The sequence below is a fragment of the Lissotriton vulgaris genome, chromosome 8, assembly GCF_964263255.1.
Source record: "Lissotriton vulgaris chromosome 8, aLisVul1.2, whole genome shotgun sequence".
Taxonomy (NCBI): domain Eukaryota; kingdom Metazoa; phylum Chordata; class Amphibia; order Caudata; family Salamandridae; genus Lissotriton; species Lissotriton vulgaris.
In genome coordinates this window covers 122,692,062-122,713,885 of record NC_141696.1, presented here as the reverse complement: position 1 = coordinate 122,713,885, position 21,824 = coordinate 122,692,062, and the positions used below count along the sequence as shown (strand labels likewise).

The following is a 21,824-nucleotide window of genomic DNA, read 5'->3' as shown; positions in this document are numbered from 1 at the left end:
GTAGCACAGACACAGACATGGGACGAGGCCAAAGTTTAGGTGGAGTTGTATGTTAAAATATTCACCACACTATTATCAATTTGAACAATATCAATATAAGCATATACGGGGAGTGTAGATTTACTATTACAATGCCTCATTTACTTACATAGAAAATATTGGAAAAATTGCTATCTGGCTTTTTACTGTTGCAGGCTGGTATTTTAGAGTTGATATTTTGATACTGCAACTGCAGGGCCAAACCTGGAACCCAAAGCAACCTTGGCAATTATATTGGACCAGCCCTCTGGAATAGGGGGTGTAGTTGTGAAGCACTGCTGCTTTTGCTAATGGGGACCGATATTGCAGCAACTCTGGAAAACTGGCACCCAGTAACAAAGCAGGCCCTCACTGCTGCAAAACTGGCCTCCACTCTTCCAGCCTCCTGGGGATACACCTGATGCTTGATATTGCCAGTCTGGCCTGTCTGGCATGTATAGTCATTTATATACCCCAACTCTCACATACACTGCCTTTTACATATTAGTTACTTGGACATTTACCACTGAGACATCAATTCACTCACTAACACACCCATACACACACTCAATCACCCATACAGCTGTTTCCACATGCACTCTTTAACCCTTACACCCAGTGAATCAACCACTCAAACATGTGTGCACAGAGTTACACACCTCCCACGTAGCCACACACACAGTCAGACACCCATATAAATACTCTGGCAACCAATCAATAACTCATATAGACACTCATGTAGCTACTGAGCAACCCATGCAGCAGCTTATACAACAGCAGACAGACTGATACAAACATTCACACACTTTAGTCACTACCCATGCATTCAGTAAAACACGTTTTATCACTCACTTAAACAGTCAGTCACACATCTACTAAATCCTCCATCCAGACACGTAGACACCCACTCATTCTTCAATACAGCTTGGTGTGTATATATATAATACATATTTAAAGTTTAAAGAAAAACACATTCACTGGATGATGTCATCAGTGATGTCACTGACCATGTCATGAATGATGTAATATGTGGCATCAGCAGCAGTTTATTGCGGGGCGTGAGTTATAGATAGCTGAACTAACTATAACTGTGGAATTTCTCTGTTTTTGTATGAGTGAAAAGTCCAACTAACTATAAAGTCAAAGAATCCTATGGTTTTTTCAGTGAATATATATGTAAATATATTGCAACTTTAAAGACACAGCTTGCCGGTGTGCTTCCTAAATGCTGGTGGTGCAGTCCTAGAGCGGCTTGCCATCTCACCACATGTCATGCAACAATGTATCCAGACCACAAACAAATGGATATGGACGAACTCCTTGGCAAATAGTGCAGCAAGTGTTTATTAAAAGGGTTTAGAGTGACATCCTGTCAACGCGTTTTAACTGCTCACAGCAGTTGTAATCAAGGCTGCTGTGAGCCCTTGAAACGCGTTGACAGATTGTCACTCTAAACGCTTTTAATAAACACTTGCTGCACAATTTACTGAGGAGTTCGTCCATATGCATTTGTTCATGGTCTGGATACATTGTTGCATATGCATACATAAATATATCATTTTATATATATATATATATATATATATAAATATAATTATATATATACATATATATTTATATGTATACTCTAAACAGGAGAAAGAACCGAGGAACATCATAAGACACAATTGACACTTTATCCAGGATGATCCTGTGATTGGTGACTTGATGCCCTCCAATCCCTCAATCTCTTTTAGAAGATCAATGAGTATGGGGAATATGTTGGTGAAGAGTAGTCCGGAGAGCCATCAGAAAGATATGTGGTTGACAACGAGAAAGGGATTTTTTAAATGTCTATCGTGTAAGGCTGTCAGTTTGGGAGCAATACAAAGACCTATACCACTGCTTTTTCCAGAACAGTCAGGGAAATTAAACAACACCTAACCTGTAAGACAGAATATTGTGTCTATGTTCTGGAATGTGATTGACATCTAAAGTACATATGCAGCACCAAGCTGGCAGTACATAAACATATCTTGCAGCATTTAAGAGCAATAACGAATAAAGACCAGAGTTACCCAGTTGAGAGACACTTTCAGGCAGTACATGATAGCGATCCACAGTATCTACGTTATTTTGCTATTGAAGCTATACCCTTGACAAAAATAGAGGGGGGACAGAGATGCCAAATTACGATGCCTGGAGACAGGCTATATTTTGGAGTTCGACTCCAAGTCTCCAGATGGGCTCAACGTAATGGAAGATCTTTATACCTTTTTATGAGTGTTAATTTCATTTCTCTCTAGCAAATAGCTGTAGAAAGGTCGACCACCAATCTTAGTGATATGAATTTAAGATGAAAATGTATGTGTATTTTATCATGCAAACTACTTAGGAACCAATGAATTGTAAATCTTCTCACTTTAATTATGGATTTGCTAAAGGAACAGTATTTATGCACAGAATTAATTTCTGATCTTGGTTTTTAATGATTGGTTTTTAGACAGGAATGCAGTTTTTATCGTTGTGTCTTTTAACTGGTCAATTTTAAGCAGGGCTCTTTGTGTATTTGCTATTTTATACTGAGTTTTACAAATCATTTCCACACTCCAAGTAAAGAATCCATGTAAGATGAATTTAAACAACATACAGCATACGTTTGCACACCTGTAAAAATTTGAAAAATGGAATGTTTGTGTATTTGCACTTTATTGGCATGATTCACTTTAATTCCAAGTACTGTAGCACAGAGTCACACTGATAGCTTAATTATTTATTGAGAAAGGGATTGAGGCAATTGGTAATCATTTGAGTATTCTGAAGTACATATATAGCATTAGCAACCAAACGGAAATATGTGCTTTAGTAAAATAATCCTATTGAGTAATGACACAAGTAGGAGCCATACCATTTAGATCAATAAATAGTAGAATAACAATTGACTTTTAAGCAGGGATGCACAATAAATAGAGTAACTGCAGTATTTATTATTATTATGTTTTATAGGGTGTATCCACTTGTGTCTTCTCAACTTGTTTGGTTTATACAGGTGGATATGTCACCATTTCCACGTTCAGGGAGCACTTTAAGTTATTATCACATTATTTAGGAATTGTAGGATAGGATATACATTTATAAAGCGCACAAATGCAACAGCGTCTTGGTGCTATTGTAAATGGGGGAGCATTACATGGATGTCAGACTATACTTGTGAGAACAGCAGAGTTTTTAGGTTCTTCCTAAAAATTCGATGATTGGGCAGATGGCAATTTGTTCCACAGCCTAGCTGCACGATGGGACAATGTTTTTCCACCCCATCTCACTCCCCTGATTTTGTCTATTTGCATGAAGCAGACATTGCTAGACCATAATGTCCTAGCTGGAATATAGGGCCTAAATAGCCTCTGCATATCCTTGGCCCCTCCCAATAGTGCACTTTATGGACCATACATAAAGCATTGAACTCCACCCTTTGCTGTATGGGGAGCCAGTGGAGGGCTCTAATTCCCTTCGACGTTGAACTGCCTTTGGGAATATTTAGCAACAGCCTATTAGCTGCATTTTGCAAGGACTGCAATTTGTTATTCTAGGTTTTATCAATTCACAGAAGCAGTGCATTACAATAGTCCAGTTTAGACAGCAAAAGACCCACTCCCACTGTCTTTTGCAGAGCCTGGCCAATGAAAGGAAACATTTTTCTCAGTTTTTTATAGGGACAAAGCAGGAAGAGGTAAGGCTGTTTACATGCGCTGAAAAATTGAGCTGACTAAAATCACCCCCAGATTTCTGTCTTTAGGCACCGGCTTGGGGCATTCCCCTACACTTGTTGGCCACCACGCAGAGTTCCACAGGGATTGTCCTGGCCCAAATTCCATGACTTCCGTCTTATCTGTATTGATTTTTAGGTAACCCTGGTTCATCCAGGTCAGGATCTCCAAAAGGCAGCCATGGAACTTGGCAGCAGTATCCCTAGGTTGCTTAGCCAACGATATCATTAACTGGGAATCATCAGCGTAGGATACCATTGCGAAGTCATGTTTCCTGACCAGTCTGGCCAGGGGGGTGACGTAGATATTAAAAAGCGTTGGCGAAAGCGCTGATCCCTGCGGGACGCCACAAGGGAGATTAAAACTCTCTGATTGCAGTCACTCCGAATGCAGTTTTTGTTCTCTTCCTTCCAAAATTGATGCAAGGAAAGCCAGGGCTGAAACCCCAATACCAATATCCTGCAACCGTTGGACCAACACTGAATGATTTACGGTGTCGAAAGCTGCCGACAGATCTAACAAGATGAGAATCTCCTTACCCCCTCTGCTGACAGTCTTCCGAATCTCCTCAGTTGCTACCGTAAGGGCAGTTTCTGTGGAATGATGGGATCTAAAACCGTATTGGGTCGGGTCCAGCAGATTATTAGTATCCAGGTACTCTGTTAGAGTGTTATTCAATATTTTCTCCAGCACTTTGGCTGTCATTGGAAGGCCTGCAATAGGGCTATAGTTCTTAAGTTCTGAGGGATCCAAAGTGGATTTCTTCAGAATAGTTCTAATTATCGCTTTCTTCCAGGCAGTGGGATACTTCCCTGACTCAAGCACCTGATTAATTAGAGGTGTTAGTTGACCTCTGATTTTACTAGCCCCTAAGTGCATAATTATAGGGGGACAAGGATCAGTGGGAGAACCTGGTTTTATCAAACCTAGTATGTTCAAGATCTCCTCGTTGGTGGCTGCATGGAAACTGACTAGGCTAGAGTGGACTGGTTCTGCCTCAGTGTATAATTCCTCATCCATAACTGTACGACTCTTCTGAAGGTCGTCATAGATAAGGTGAACTTTATTTTGAAAATATGTGGCCAGGTTGTTACGCATATCTTGGTCCGGCTGAAACCTCTCATCTTGCTGGGGTTTAGATAAAGAAGTGATCATCTTAAACAGCTCTTTATTGGAATTACTAGCCTTCTCAATCTTTTGTGTATAAAACAACTTTTTTGCGTATAATGCCTGGACAGAGAGGTTTTGAGTTTGAAATATACGGCTCTATGATCTGACCACGGAAGGGCACTCACCTTGGTCACATTGATATCATCATTATTATAGAAAATGCCTTCCAGTGTATGGCCCGCCTGATGGGTAGATTCCATAACTAGTTGGCTAAAACCAAAGTCTGCCATGTTATCTAATAATCTACAGGTATCAGTATTATTAACTAATTCAAGATGATAATTGAAATCACCAAGAATTAGCATAGAGTCAGAATCAGTACAAGATTTCAGATGTGTCATCAGGGCTTGTGAGAAAGCAGGTCTGGGCCCAGGTGGTCTGTAAATAAGAAGTCCCTGGAGCTTCCAGAATTGTGTACCTTTATAGAGAAATAGCATGCCTCTGCTGGTAGGTCAGTCACAGCTTCAATATACAGTTTTAAGTGGTCACAATATATATTTGCTAACCCCCCACCTTTATTAACCTCTCTGTCCTGGAACATCACCGCATATCCCTGTGGTAATGCAATGTTCCAATCCGGGCCCGAGGCATGGTCTGTCCAGGTCTCGGTTAAAAAGAGGATATCAGGCATAGTATTTTGAATCAGATCTTCAATTTGATATTTATGTTTCCCAAGTGACCGTATATTTATTAACATACACTGAATTTGCTGAGTTGTGGCTTGCATATGTTTCTCGTGTGTGTCAGGGGTTGAAATGTTACGTGGTGTAGCTTCACTGTCACAATTTTTTACAAGCGGCATACAGTCCTCCCGCCTAAAAGTCCCCCTGGTTACAGGCTAGAACAGGTCTGTTAGCTCTATCTACAGTTCCAGGGTTAAACCCAAATGTACAGCTACTACAGACTGACTTCTTCAGGTCCTTTTCTAGGGGCCAGGTGCCATATGGCCATATTGTACCACTTGTGAACCGTAGAAATAGGGTCAATATTACATTTATGCCAAAATTCATATTGCCAAGATATGGGGCAAAATGTTTCAAATTGTCATCATTCAGTTTGTACAAGCATTAAGCTGATATGTGTGTATATATGTCAATATTTATATGATCTTTTGTTTAAGTGACCCAAAGCATACACATATACATATATTGTTTCTATATTCATTAATGTGGATATGCACTGGCACTTTAAAAAGCGGGGTAAATTGCTAAGCGCAGTCATGTGATCAAGTCCACTTGCACGTCCGAAACGCGTCAAGGCAAAAGAAAACTGGAATAAAATATATTTGCACTATTGAAGGTCTGCACTCATCATTTCTGCGTGAAGCAGAGGAAGGTGTCACAAGGTCGAGTGATATATCTATATATCCTACATGTGATGCTGATTTCCTTGCGTCTTCAGACGGTGGCCCTAGCGGGGGTCGCTAGCCCCTTAACAACACTCAAAATAGTCTTCTTATATCGGCGGTGTACCGTCAAGCAAAACACGGAAGACAGCCAGGGCACAATTCCATTTAGGATCATTTATTTTTCAAGCAGCAAAACAAAAGCGCCAGACGCGTTTCAAAGCTCGCTCTTCTTGGTTGCGGGTCTATATATATATATATATATGCCATTACCATGCACATAAATGTAAGTATTTTACAGGTAAGTATTAACCCTTTCCACCATTATATATATATATCTGTCTATCTACCTATGTTGCAGGGAGTCTGATCCTACACAGAACTGTGCACAGAGACTTGGAACCTCAGTGAAATAGGGTGTGCCAAAAAACGCCTTAGTATCCAAAATCCCCTACCAGACTAGCAATCAGTGTCTCATTGGTTCTTACACACCCCCAATGATTAAACAACCTAGAACATGAACTTAGAACACCTCAGGTCACGTGGAGCACATGAACACTCTTTCGTTATACTAACATACCAATCCAGAACGAGGAGTAAATGAGGACACGTGCGAGTTTGAAATATTTATTTCTAATGCAGTGTTCTCAAGCGCAGTATCTTGGCTAATACAAGCAAACATATTATAAACAACAAGGTTATCAGCATAGCTACTAGTCCATAAAATACAAAGGGTGAAAGCATGCTAAAATGCTAAAGTGAAAAGGTATAAATAGAACCTCAGTCCTACCCTCCCTTGCTAGTATATTATATTATATTATATTATAGAAGGTCTCTTTGGGTTTTAGAAGGGCGGCCCCATACCTCTGTTCTTAGTAGAAAGGTATCACATCTTCTTCTACACCAGTTCTCAGCATGCGAATGTTCATCAAGTGTGTGTGCATGCTCTGCACAGTGCATTATTAAACGCGCCAAAAGCCAGAGTTGGCCACAGTTGCCTATGTGTTATGTGTAAGACGTGCGCTGATCAGACGAACAACAACCGCTGTGTTGAAATAACCTTGAAGGCCGCGGCACTTACTGTTCAGACATAGCTTACCAAGCAAAGCTGATACTATAGGAAAACATATTATTCTCGTGTTCAGCAAAATATTCTACTAGGCTCAAAGCATTAATAACAATTTGTGCCGTGTGCAAAAGCAGCAGAGAGGTAAAATGGCGTTTAAACTACTAATAAGCTTGTGCTAATTTAACACAGTGTAAAGGCAAAGCCTATCTACATGTCACCTATCTATACATATATATATATATATATATATATATATATATATATATATATATATATATATATATATATATATATATATATATATATATTTTTTTTTATTATTTTTTTTTTGAGAAGGGGCGCATTAGCCCATTCAGGGCTCAATTCTGGGGACAAAATTCTGCCAATATGCAATAACAACATAGCCTTAGTGAGATTGAGCACTAGAGTACAATAGGCAGAATTTTTAATGTTTGCCAATAAATAAAACATGCATGCACTTTAGATAAATATATTCATTGATCACCTAATGTTTTTTAAACTTGCACTGAGCACTTTATGTGATGTATACGCCATGAAATGTTTATTTTTGCGTTATTTGCACATTACAAGATGGCTGCTATATACTGCATTTGAAAACAACATACCGTCATTGATGTCTATGACGAGTGAGCTTTAAATGGCGTTTGGTATTGTTACACGGGTGAACACTGACGAAGCCTCCGGGCGAAACGCGTCTGTTGTGGGGGTAGGGGCTCTAATTTAATAAACTTTTGTGAAGCTGAAGGTATGGCGTGCTGGTCTTCTGTCTAGCCCTACTGGAGTGGACTGTTCGTGAATATATATATATATATATATATATATATATATATATATATATATATATATATATATATATATATATATATATATATATATATATATATATATATATATATATATATATATATATATATATATATATATATATATATATATATATATATATATATATATATATTTATATATATATATATATATATATATATATATATATATATATATATGTGTGTCTTTTTCGGTTTTCCCAAAGGGAAGTTTTTTCCTTTGTGGACTCAGAAGCTTCAAAATTATTTCTCCACACGCTTTTCAATGGTAATTTTCTTTAATTCAATATCACAGCAAGCCAGCAACACCTTCCGCGTTTCGGTCTCAACGGAGACCTTGCTCACAGAAAAATTATCACCATGCTCGTTTTTTTTTTTAAATAAAGTGCTTACATATTCAGTACCTTACATCACTTCCTGTTCACTTCACGGGGATTTCTGGGACATGTAGTTTTACTATCTTTTGCGCAAAACAACATAGTTTAAACCACCATTGTGTTTACATATTTAAAGTTAGTATTCTGCCCTCTAGTGGGCTTTTTTGGCGCACTTCGATATTAGCATTATTAGTGCTGCATTCTAATTTCATCTATCGTACAACCCTCCAGTGGGTATTGACATGTTCCAATAATTTGGGCCCCCCAATGACCATCAGGCTACCCAGAATTTTCAAGTACTACAACAATTAATCCATTGAACCAAAATTATTAGGAAAGTAATTTTTCGTGCATTTGTTCATTCAGTTTGTATATACAGTTCATAGGCAGTTTCAAAGATGGCAGTGTAACTCTTTGTCCTGATTCAATCCATACGGGCTCATAGTTCTGAAGTTTATTATATGTTTTGATTCTCTTTGACTCATCATTAGTTCACGATCCCCTCCTCTCGTGTGTGGTTCTACACTCTCAATTCCATAAAATGTAAGCTCTTTCCAATTACTACCATGTTCCTTCTCCATATGTGTTGCCACTGTATTACTTCTATCGTTGTTGGTTGTGGCTCTTATATGTTCCAGTATTCGTTCTTTTACTTTTTTCTTGGTGCTGCCCACGCATTTTAATGCGCAGGGACATATCAACACATAGATAACAAATTGTGTGTTGCAGTTGATCAATTGTTGTATTTTCCATTTTTGATTGTTAGCCATGCTGATTTCTTTCGTGTTTTTAGCAATGCAACAAACTTTGCTCCCTGAGCATTTATAAAATCCTTTTGATTTTGGCCATATTTCTGGTTTTCGTTGATCAACAAAATGAATGTAAATCAATTGATCTTTCAAATTTGTTGCTCTTTTGTAGGTAATGTTTGGACGGTCTCCCACGATTTCTGCTATTTTAGGGTCCATGTGTAATATATGCCAGTTTTTTTGCAGGATCTTCATTATGGATTGATTTGCTGTTGAATGAGTTGTGATAAATCTGATTTTATTCTTTGTCTCTTCCAAGTTAATTGGCAATGTTTCTTTTAGTAAATCAGTTCGGTTTGTTCTGGATGCTCGATTCAGAGCAGATTTGACAATGCCTGGATTGTATTTGCGTTTTTCAAATCTCATGGAGGCTTGTTGTTTGTTCATATTCCAATCTTCTTCTCGAGAACATATCCTTTTTATCCTTAAGAGTTCTCCATAAGGAATGTTTCTGATCAAGCTAGATTGATGAAAGCTTTGGGCATGCAATACCGCATTTGTTGCTGTATTTTTGCGATGCAGTGTGGTCTGTATCTGATTGTTTTCAATGAATATTACGGTGTCCAGAAATATCACTTTCGAATCACTGAGTTCATAAGTGAATTTTAAACCAAAGTTTGAATCATTCAATTTATAAAAATACTGTTCAAATTCTTCTCTTGAGCCATCCCATATTATTAGCAGATCGTCAATGTATCTCAACCAGGCTATGGTTTTGCCCACAGCCTCATCATTTTCTTCCTTCCATGCCCAAGTGTGTTCCCATAGACCCATTGTGAGACAGGCATATGAAGGGCTAAAAGAAAAACCTATTGCGGTTCCTCTCGATTGTCGGTAGATTTCTTTTCCAAACATGAAAACATTTTGTTCTAGACACATCAAAATCATCTCCAATAGTATATCATTGTGATCCGCATATTGAATGCTTCTATCCATCAGGAAGTACTTGCATGCCTTCAATCCAATTTCGTTTTGAATATTTGAGTACAATGATATGACATCCATAGTGATGAGTTTTTATGAGGATTGCCATGGAGTATCTTGCAGTCTTCTCAACATGTCTCCTGTGTCCTTAATATATGATGTTAGTCCTTGTACATATGGTAATAGAAATGTGTCTATGTAGTTTGCCATAGGTTCCAATAATGCGCCCTTTGCCGATATAATCGGTCTCCCTGGTGGTTTAGTGGGGTGCTTGTGGACCTTAGGGAGGAAGTATATTGTAGCCATTTTGGGATGGGTTGTTTTTAGATATTTGTATTCATCGTCATCAATCAAATTTCGCTGTAACCATATGTTCAGTTTTTGGTCTAGTTCTTCCTTCAACTTAGGTAGTGGATTAGTTTTTAGTTTCTCGTAGTATTCTTTATTCCGTAATTGAGAATATGCTTCTCGCATGTATGCCTCTTTGTCTTGGACGATTACATTTCCCCCTTTGTCTGCCATTTTGTTTTCAATGCTATCGTCCTTGGCTAAGTTGTTCAAGGCTTGGCGTTCATTTTTGCTCAGATTGTCTTTTTTGATGGGAATTTTCAGTTGGTACAGATCCTTAATAACACATTCATGAAAGAAATCAATTTTATTTCCTGCTGGTAATTGGGGATAGAATTTAGATTGTGTTTTTTTCTGGGAGATTCCTGCTCCCAGCTGCACACAGTATGCTTGCACCTCTTTGCCACTACTTTGTGGGCCTTGGCTTAATTCCATTAGATAAGTAAAGTGTTCTGCATCTTGTATTGGTACTGTCATTGTAGCATGTGTAATTGTTTTCTTATAATTAGCCATATTGGGTTTGTCTAGAAAAAGTTTAGCCAATTTGATCTTACGTATATATTTGTAGAGGTCTACTCTTGTTTCTGCCAAGTTCATACTATTTGTAGGACAAAAGTTCATTCCACGTTTGAGGACCTTTAATTACAAATCCATTAGCTTTATGCGGACAAATTGATCACCTGTAGTTCCTGATTTTCAATTGGTGTGATTGTGACTTTATCTTGTTCTAGTAGTTCCACTTTTTCCGCATATTCCTGGTCATTGTCACTATGCGGTTTGCGCCAATATTTTGTTCTGCATTTTCGCTTGCCTCTCCTTGTCTATTTTTGCGCGTGTCCCCACGGCCTCTTCCTCTTCCCCTGCTGTTTGTTTTTGGGGCCATCATCATTTTTTCCCAGGTTTTTGGTGGAGTGCTATATATATACTAGCAGCCTGTCCCGACGTTGTCCGGGTATGAATTGCTGCCGGCCAGTAGTATATTGTTTTGTAGGATTTTGTTTTGATAGCATTTCTTATCTGTGACAGGCCTGTGAAATGCTCCGATTCACAGTGCACTGATGATGCACTTAAGATTGCGCGTTTAGTAGTGTGTGAACTCGAGTTTCCCTACTTTATTTTTCCTTGCAATATTATATAGCGCGAACTCGACAACATGGCATGAGCACAATTTACATTTCAGAAGAACACGTTCATTTGTGGTAGGCACGGGGAGACAAAACGATTTGCCTGGAATCACAGGATGTTGAGCTGATGCCGAGATTCGAACGTAGCTCCCCAGCTCTAAAGTTGACAATTCTAGAACTTGTGGCGGGAGGTGTGTCTAAAAGTGTATGTCGGTGCTGGCCATCAATGAGAGAGACCTGTGCATTTTTCAAATGGGTGGTGAAAAAATATGAGTATGTTGCTGGAGATGTGGGCCGCCGTGCCACCAATGTACTTACCGGGGGAGGGTAAACACCCATTATTCCGCAACTTTCTTTCCGCATACCATCACTCCACATACTTTCATTACGAAAGTACCATGACTCTACAATGCCATTATAACGCATGGCATTACATTTTATATGCTTTTACCACGCATACATTTACAACGGAATTAATTGTAAATGCTTGTTTTTTTTAAAATGCTTGGATAAGGTAAGTATGGGTATAGGGGTATATGTTTTGGGGTTCTGAGGTATATGTTTTGGGGTGTTTGGGTATTTTAAGGGTTCAGATATAGTTTTGGGTTATGGGGCACAGGAGTAGTTTTAGGGTTAAGGGATAGGTATGGGTTTTGGGGTACAGGGGTATTTTTAGGGTTCAGGGCTAGGTTTGGGTTTTGGGGTTTTGGGGTATTTTTAGGGTTCAGGAGTAGGTTTGGGTTTTGGGGTACAGGGGTATTTTAAGGGTTCAGGGCTAGGTTTGGGTTTTGGGGTACGGTGTATTTTTAGGGTTCAGGGCTAGGTTTGGGTTTTAGGGTACAGGGGTATTTTAGGGTTCAGGGGTAGGTTTGGGTTTTGGGGTGCAGGGTTATGTTTAGGGTTCAGGGCTAGGTTTGGGTTTTGGGGCACAGGGGTATTTTTAGGGTTGAGAGGTAGGTTTGGGTTTTGGGGTACAGGGGTATTTTAAGGGTTCACGGCTAGGTTTGGGTTTTGGGGTACAGGGGTAATTTTAGGGTTCAGGGGTAGGTTTGGGTCTTGAGGTACAGGGGTATTTATAGGGTTCAGGGCTAGGTTTGGGTTTTGGGGTACAGGGGTATTTTTAGGGTTTAGGGATATGTTTGGGTTTTGGGGTACAGGGTATATTTATAGGGTTAAGATGGGTTAGTGTTTAAGGGTGACAGAAGAAATGCTCGGCTAGTGGTATTGTTTTTAGGTCTAATGGCGCCACTTAGAATTTCACACTTGATTTGAAAAGGTTCTATTTGTTAGACGTGCTAAAAGGTAAAGAGAACCACATTCCCCCTTTAGGTTTGGCAAAGCCTACACATGAAAAATCTCTCTAGCACACATCATAGATTAATGTTCTTCACAGTATACAAGTGTTTCCACCATTCATCATTCTAGCATTCATAAATAATTCTTGTCCTTAGGGTCCTGTAGATTCTTTTGTAGTTTTATTTCTGTAGATTCACAGCCGACACGTGTTTCGTCGCATCGGGAATGTAACCCACGACTTTCTCAAGGCTGTACATGTAAAGAAGAAAACAACATAGAATAATGTTTTTTGGGACATATAACAATGTCCTCAAGATTAGTGCTTAAACAGTTGCACAGAAAAAAGTGTGTCAGTGTCCGTACTAAGCTATCATTGTGCATTAGTACTGTGATTTAGAACGTCTTGGTGGAGGTAACAAGAGATTTTTTTTTTTTTATTAAAACTTGTGAGGGTTATTCTTATATTATTAAGCATTTTTAAGTTTCACACATAATGTACCTCTGACATTCAGTAGGTCTATGAGCCTATTATAGAACGGAGAGACCAAGTGTTGAATAATTATTCACCGTGGTAAGTGCTTCGTCATTAATTCTTAATTGGTGTTGACAGTGATAATGTCTCAGTGGAGCACTGCATGCATTGTATCTGATTAAGACTTTATAGTTACGTTGAAATACCTATTTCCAGATAAGTCGGTCGTATCTGTGAAGATGATGAAGGGGAAAAACGATCAGTGAATATTAAATAATGGTATACATAACTAGCACCTTGCTGAGTTACATCGTACTTCTACTTACTTATTATGCAGAGATAATTCCAACCACAATGGGGTTAAATTGGGGATGTCTGTTGTGCAGTGATCCTATTTGTTGAAGTAGCCAATATGTGACTTCCAATCCAAGAGCAGTGGCTGAAATGGTAAGGTGGTGTCTAATATTAGAGTCTAAATATTCCGAGCGTAGTTAGGTTATTATTAAGTCGTGTAGTTGTTAATGTTACTTTCATTAACATGAGCCTTTAGATTTACATACAATTTGACTGACAAGCCAAGTCTATAGGACTTCTTATTTTATTTTCTCTTATTCGGTTATTCAAAGCCTATTCTGTAGCAACCACTAAATCATCAACGCAATCACCAGGGATCAGAGATCCCTGGCATTAGTGTGGCCATCTTGAGGCCGCAATGTGCTTGGTGCAGGCCTGCCAAGCATAATGTGAGTTTCCTCACTGCCACATTTTTCATGGCGGCATGAAAAGTGGGGTGGTGAGGAAACAAGGGGGTCCTACAGGGCTCCCTTGTGTCTCTGCTCCATGGAGTGCATGCAAGGGGCACAAGCTGTGCCCCCATGTGTGCATGTACCCAAGTACCTGCATTGCAACAGTCCATGTTAGACAGGAACTGCTTTTGCGCCCCCATTGCAGTGCCTATTTCATAGGCTCCATCGTGGGAAACCCAAAAGAACTGCCAGTCCGATAGGAGAAAACTCCTAATCTGGTGGGTGGTTTAACCACGGGTATGGAGTGTGAAAGCGGGGAGTTCTGCTCCTGCACCGCCAAACTCGTAATGAGGCCCTCTTTCCTATGTTTGGCCTTACAATGCGCAAGGCAACTCAGGGCAATGTAAAGGCTCATTTGGAATTTACCATGCCACTTATAATTTGATTTTATTGGCCCTTTATGACTCTGTAAAGAAAAGTAACACAACGCTGATTCTTGCGCTGTGTAGCGATGCATTTCAGATTGGTTCATATGCATCCACTCATGGATTTTGGCACATTTCCAGATTTACTAAAACTAGTAAACCTGAGATTTTGTTAACATTTCTGCTTGTTATTTCCCCTTTCCACATGTGCTGCATTCTGCAGCATAAATAGAAAGAGGAAAATCATCTTTAGGATTGTTATTGTGCAGAAAGTTGTCCACCCATCATGGTGCAAGCGTGCCTGCGTTGGTCCTAGGCTGCAGAGAGCAGCCAGCTCATTGAGAAAGCAGAAATGCTCCATACCTTTGAGAATATGGAGCATTTCGGTGTGCACCCTTTCACATAAAACAGCAACTTTGACTGCTGCCCTGTGTTTGAGAAAGATAGTAAATATGAAATATGCCACGCAGTCTTTTCACAAAAAGCAGCTTTCCACCTTGTGGTTGTCGCTGACGGTAACATGTACCGAAAGATGAAGACTACTAATGGTCTCCTTGTGGAGAAGTGTGGCTCAGGGGTTAGAGGCGGCAGACCCGGAAGCTGAGATCGGCCCTGGACCAGGGTTCAATTCCCCGCCTCGGCGGGTCTTGGGCTAAAAATTCCACGGACTCGATAATTCTCGCTCCGGTGCCTTCTCGACTCACGGGTTCACACTCTGTGACTCTGGGCAATAGCTTGCTTAATCTCCACAACGGCCCCTCGTGGCGGGATACCTGGCTTTCACCTTGTGGATACCCTGCCGGGGTTATCTCACAGGGGAATACCAGGACGGGTTCCCTAAGCAAGCGCCGGGAAACCCACTGCGGGTAGCTGTGCGCTATATAAGCTCAAATACATTTACATTTATGAAAAACTAATGAATACGTTTGGGTGCATCTAAATAGAAGAAACAGTACCATCTTTTTAGTAGTATTCACACATTTACTAACATACTGGTATACATTTACACAATTGCAAATTTGTTAAAGAATTGCATTTGCTTAAACAAACTTACTTTCTCTCTCTTTCAATGTGAAACACATTTTCCCGGTGGAGTACAATCCCTCTGTGCCCCCACTAATTCAGGAATAAGAGATAAGTAGAACAGGAAAATGCTCCTGTCACTGACAGCAGTACATATAAGACTGCATCCTGGGTAGAAAAAGCCATTTCAACAGTTTGTGAACATTCAAATTCACAAAGTTATGGGTGCTCCCTAACTTTCAATGTCATCAGACCTAGGCCCTGTCTCTGCCCCACTGAACATATTTAGTGGTGCAAAACTACATTACTCATTAAAAGTAATTAGGGCATTTGTGAATACATAACATTAATTTAAACATACACCACAGGCCATGGACCTGTTAAGTTTAAATCAGTTACACAAATGGATTTCTGTATAGGGACAGAGGTGTCTAAATTCCTGTTTCTAAAGTAATGCCAAGTAACAACAGCAGCTTGCCTTTCAAACAATATCTGTACAGAGTAATTACTTACTGGTAATAGACTGATCATATTCATATGGTCCCACCATAAAGTGAGGAAGAGACATGATAAATGCAGCAACACAAATTAGCAAGGCGCCACAACCAATCATGCGAGGCCTATGGACTCTGCTTCCGAAGTAACTGACGAAGACAATTAGACTCACATTTCCAATCTACAAAAGAAAATAGACATGGTTACTTAGTAAAACAAGTGTAGAATTACGCCTACATGCACATGTACATGCTCAAAGCGAGACCAGTTTTAAAACAAATGGAAATGGTGGTTTCTAATATTATAAGGGTCTGTAGTGACCAATGCTTGCACTTCCTCCCTTGGGGTGAGGAATGCACACCAGGTGTTTTGCAAGGTGCACATATTGTGTATCATGTTTGTATAACAATTGAATTGTGTAGCATAGTCATCATGAAATGATCCACACATTTAAAGACATACTTTGGAGAATGTACACTCGATTCCAACCATTGAAACATCCACACTGAAACACACGTTCACCACCAGAACCAAACCTGACTGCATTCTTTTAGTCATATGTGTATTACACTGTCCTCGTGGCCAAAGACATATTTGGAAGCCAAATTTCACAAAATGAAATGAGAATTAGCAGCCAACATAGATTTTTTCCCCCACTGTGAAATGTCTGAGAACAAGTTTAACACAAAAGGATTGCTAAAAGTGCATGTGAGAAAGTTATCCTTTTTGGCTGTTCACCCCCTATTTTTTTCTACTGACTGACACTGGTGGTAGCTGACTCTGACTCTGGTAACCAGACCCAGGGCCAGTGCTACGTTAAACACTGAAACATGCATTGAGGTACACTTTTAATTGGCATGACCTACTCTTTAAGTACCTAGTATATCACAGGGCATGGCAGTTTAGAGGCCAGCAGCCTTTGTTGCACTTGCATGAGTGCACTGTTGAGAGTCTGATGTCATTTTAAAAACAACCCTGTGTTGCAGCACGGCTTTTATAAGTAAAATTCACTGCAATTCTACTTTAATGGTATAGGCAACTTAAAAGTGATAAGTTACCCTATTTGTACATTATGGGTATCTCCAAGGCCTCCCCTAGGTATTCCAGGGATGGGGGGTCATGTGCTATAAGCAGGGTCCCTATAAAAGATGTTTCATAATCTCTGGTGAGTGAAAGTTGCCCATTTTATTTTTCCCCAGTGTAGGAACTTCACTATAAAGTTGACTTTGGCATCACGGACACTGTGAAATCATAACCAACATTTTTCTCCCCTTGGTGTTCCAGGGGTGGAGGGCCCTGTAAGTATGAGCAGGGGCTTTATAAAAGATGGTTTATAACCCCTGGTGAGGAGGTAACTACACATTTCATTGTCCACATTGAAAGATACTTGGCCTCAGAGGCTAAGATGGCAAGATTTTATGGATGCGTATCTATTGCTAAGAAAGTACGGACGTATCATTCAAGGACTAAATAGAATGCAATTGATAAATCCAGCAACTTGGCATTGTTGAATTTATAGTAAATTATACATAGAAAAGTTATAAGAATTTATTTTCTGTAAGTCAAGATTCTGCCTCTAGCACTTTTCCCTGATTGGGCAGCCCTGAGGGGATTAGTCAAGGTGCCTTGATTAGGTGATAAGTGGCCTGGCCAGTCTGAGTCTATCTGATGGAGGGAGCTCTGTGAGGCATAGGAATCTGATGGAGGGAGCTCTGTGGGGCACATGAATGCCAGAGCAAGGGGATGGGCATAAAGCATCAGCTTCAAAGGAAGAACAGGTCAAGCCAGCCTGATCTGGAGCCTCCCAAATCGAGTATCCAAACAGGGCTCCATCGCGGTCAGCCTCAAACCTTGACTTTGTCGTAATCAAGTGCAACCAGATGTTCAGAAGGGGCGCTATTGGTTTCTAAGCACTAATAACTGTTTATTCTTTAAAAAATCATATCTCCAGTTATCTACATTGGATTTTGATGGTTTTGCTATCATTTTAAAGATGGACATATTTCCTATGTTTGCAAATTGTAAATTGTTGTGGGATTTTTATAGTGTGTTGTGTCTTACTTATTTAATGTAATATTTTTTTGCTTTTCTAGCCTGTCTCCTAAATTAAGCTTTATTGCTCAGTTTCAGCTTCCAATGGTTGAGCAAGGGCCTAATTTATAGAGATCCAATTTAGGACCCAATATCATGTTGGTGGCCTCTTTGCTGGTTTTAGGTGTCTACCTACCACTCCTAATAACCCAACTTCAAACAATACAGTCAGTCAAATACACTTTATTCGATTTATAAAATCATAAAAGGCATAAAACATTTACATACATACATAAAAGCATAAGATACATTTTCCGGATTCAATACGAGCTCGTTGTAAACATGTGCAATACAATTCATCAGATAGGTATTCGCTCAACTTATACACCTAATTAAAAATATTTTATACTACATTCAGTGGCAAACTATGTGACTTAATTCTAGTTGCCACCACTATAAAATTGGCCACGCAGAATATAGTGCGGGTGCTACTCAAAACTGAAGATAGACTAGAGCCGGCCTCACATGAATGAAGGCCACCTCTCTCAGTATAGGCTGCAAACATTTTTTCCTGATGTCCGTGAAGAACCTGCAGAACATGATAAAGTGCATGTTGTCTTGCAATGAGAATTTATCACAGTTACACGGGGGCCCCTTCCGGTTTAGCCCATGATTGATAACTACCCAGGTAAAAGTGAATCAGGTTAAATCTAATCTTTGTTAATAAAAATCTGTGAAATGGTCTGGAAACAATCTTAAGGTATGGCTCGAGTGAGGGGGAATATAATAGCAGGTAATGCGATCTTACTGTGGGTTTCAGCAGTTCGTGTTCCTCACGGGCCAATCTGGCCCTGTCCATAAAATGCTTTTTAATCAAATTAATGTCCTCTCTCCTAATGCTGGATGGTATAGAAAAGAGTTCCGGACGTCCCAGCTGTCCAAAAGTATTTCTCACAAATTCCAACCAGGGCACTTTTTTAGTGTGATCTAATGACATAACGCCAGTCAATATTGCATGGTAGAGGGTTAGTTCCTTGTTGAGCCATGTCTTTCACCAGAATGTTAGCGGAGCCAGACTAAGCCTATCAGTAACATAGTCCAAACCCACCTCTGAGTTGATTGATAAGGTCAGAGTGGACTGAGGAACAGACAGTAGTGATCGCAGAAACCTGTTTTCCGCCTTCTGAATCAAGTCATGATGTACATACCCCCATAAGGGTGAACCATACAAAGCGATTGGGATGCATTTGGTGTTATACATTTTTAAAAGAGCCTTGCCCCCAGCCTTTTGGAGAACCCCATAAGGGCAGAGGTCGATCTAGCCACAGAAATGCTCTTTGCCTTGATTTGGGGGCCCCACGATCCCCTATCATCAAAAAGAACCCCCGAGTAAGGGAAGGTAGCTACCCTAGAAACCACCTCACCCTTACCCCTTACGGTTTTAGATTTACCCTTCTTTCAGTGTTGGCCAACCACCATCGTGTGTGACTTTTTAGCATTTATTTTTAAGTCCAGCCGGTCCATAAATACCCCAAATGCATCCAACAGACGCTGGAGGGTAATGCCAGTGCGGGCGATTAGGACTGCATCGTCCGGGTATAGGAGAGCTGATATCCTTGCATCTCCTACACGCGGAAAGTCCCCCTCCACTGCCTCCAAGTAATTTCCCAGGCCATTAATGTAGATGGTAAAAAGGAGGGGCGCCAGAATGCAGCCCTGGCGCACACCTCGCTCTGATTTAAAACGGCTCGTGCACCTTCCCTGCTTGTTGACCCTGACTGTGGCAAATAACTCCTGGTGGAGAGATGATATAAAGTTTATCAAGGCAACATCGATCCCAATCTCCAGTAAGATAGCCCACAATTTGGCCCTGTTCACTAAGTCGAAGGCCGAGGAGAGGTCCATAAAGGCCAAAAATAAAGACCCCTCCTTGGCTACCGTAGATTTGGAGATTAACAAATCCAAGTTAGAACTTTGCTCCAGAGTGCCTCTCTTCCCTCAAAACCCATAATGGATGTTTGATAGGCCCCCACAACTCTCAATACTGTCCCTTAGCTTAACCAATAGAACACTGCCTAGAATCTTGACCGCAGAGTCCGGAAGGGAAATGGGTCTATAGCACCCCGGGTCATCTCGCTGGCCTTTTTTAAAAATTGGGACGATGATTGAGGTCGCCCAAGAGGCGGGGAGGAGTTTGCCATTTACAGCAGAAAAGATATTTGTTAGTACCCTGGCCCAGAGTTTTGGTGAGTGTCTATAGAGGTCGGCAGGACTACGTCCGGCCCAGGAGCCTTGTTCTTTGAAGTCTCTGAAATAGCTCTCTCTACCTCAGCTAAATTAAAAAGTAGTGGGGCGGACTCAGGTGCTGCCAGGGGAGAACCTTGAAGGCCCAAGTCTGAGGCTCCACACACCTCTCTAAAGTGACCCAACCATTTCTCATCAGGTATAACACAATCCATAACCGTATTGTCTAGATCTGAGAAAAAGGGCTGGTTGATTATGGCCCAAAATTGGCTACTGTTGCGTAGGACGTCAGTTGAGAGTAGTTTATCCCAAGCCTCCTGCTTTATATCGTGTTTCCAGCCCTCAATGGTTGACTTATACTCCTTCCTTAGGGAGGCAATGACAGCCTTGTCTCTCGGGTTGTTTTTTAGGGCTTGGATAAGCGCTCTATGAGCTTTCGAGCAGTTCGAGTCAAACCATCTGTGCTGATTGTTCCCTCCTTGCCCTACTTTGGCCGTTAGATCTTTAGAGATTTGTGCACATATAGATTCAAAAGCCCCCATGATTTCATGGTTTGCCGCATTAGAATCCTGGCAAATCGCCATATTACCCTCTATTTTAGGAAGTAATTCTTCAAAGAAATTATCTGGGACTACGTTTGACCATTTTAGCCTTCTCCCTTGGGCCACAGGACGTAATGCTGGCCTTGATTGGGCAGGGCAAGACTTACAGCCCATAGGGTCACCCCAAAACACCTCAAGCGATACAGGATTATGATCACTGTGCATGGAAACAATCGCTTTATAAGAAATGGCCCTGTATAAAATGCCTGGGGACATGAAAATGTAGTCTATTATTGAACCGGTGTCAGAGCCTTTATAGGTAATTGTTCTGACCCCTCCCTCAGAGTTAGTAAGTTCAAATAGGTTATAATTTGCCAACAGTACTTCCAAAGCCTCTCCGGACTTGGTATGCTCGAAATGGGGGGCCTCAGAGCCAGATGGGACCTCATAATCTCCTATGCGGCAGAGATCGCTACATTGATGGATATTAAGATCGCCCAATAAAATAAGCTCAAAATTAGTGTGGTTGTTTTGACTGATAGAAAATAAAAAGTTTTCCAAAGTGACAATATGGTCATCTTCATTATCCCTTGCCCAAATATGATAAAAATTAATAAAAATTATGTTACGTGTAGGGGATATCACCCATTCCACAATTAGAAGTTTCGGGGAGGCTACTTTGACTAGATTTAGGTCCCCCTTAAGATTTAGAGAAAAAAGAAAGATAAGGCTTCCCTTTGCTCTGCCCGCGGAACTGGGGACGGCCGGGGTGGCA

General features: G+C 40.4%; 1 protein-coding gene across 3 annotated transcripts in view; it reads right to left on the bottom strand.

Annotated features, from left to right (window-relative positions):
- LOC147693577 (solute carrier organic anion transporter family member 2B1-like) overlaps positions 1–21,824 on the bottom strand; it is a 617,951-nt gene that overhangs the window by 399,431 nt on the left and 196,696 nt on the right. For all 3 annotated transcript variants that reach the window (XM_086933807.1, XM_086933808.1, XM_086933809.1), the window contains exon 4: positions 16,251–16,413. In XM_086933807.1, coding sequence (XP_086789933.1) covers positions 16,251–16,413 — 163 coding nt within the window. The remainder of the gene's footprint in view (positions 1–16,250; positions 16,414–21,824) is intronic.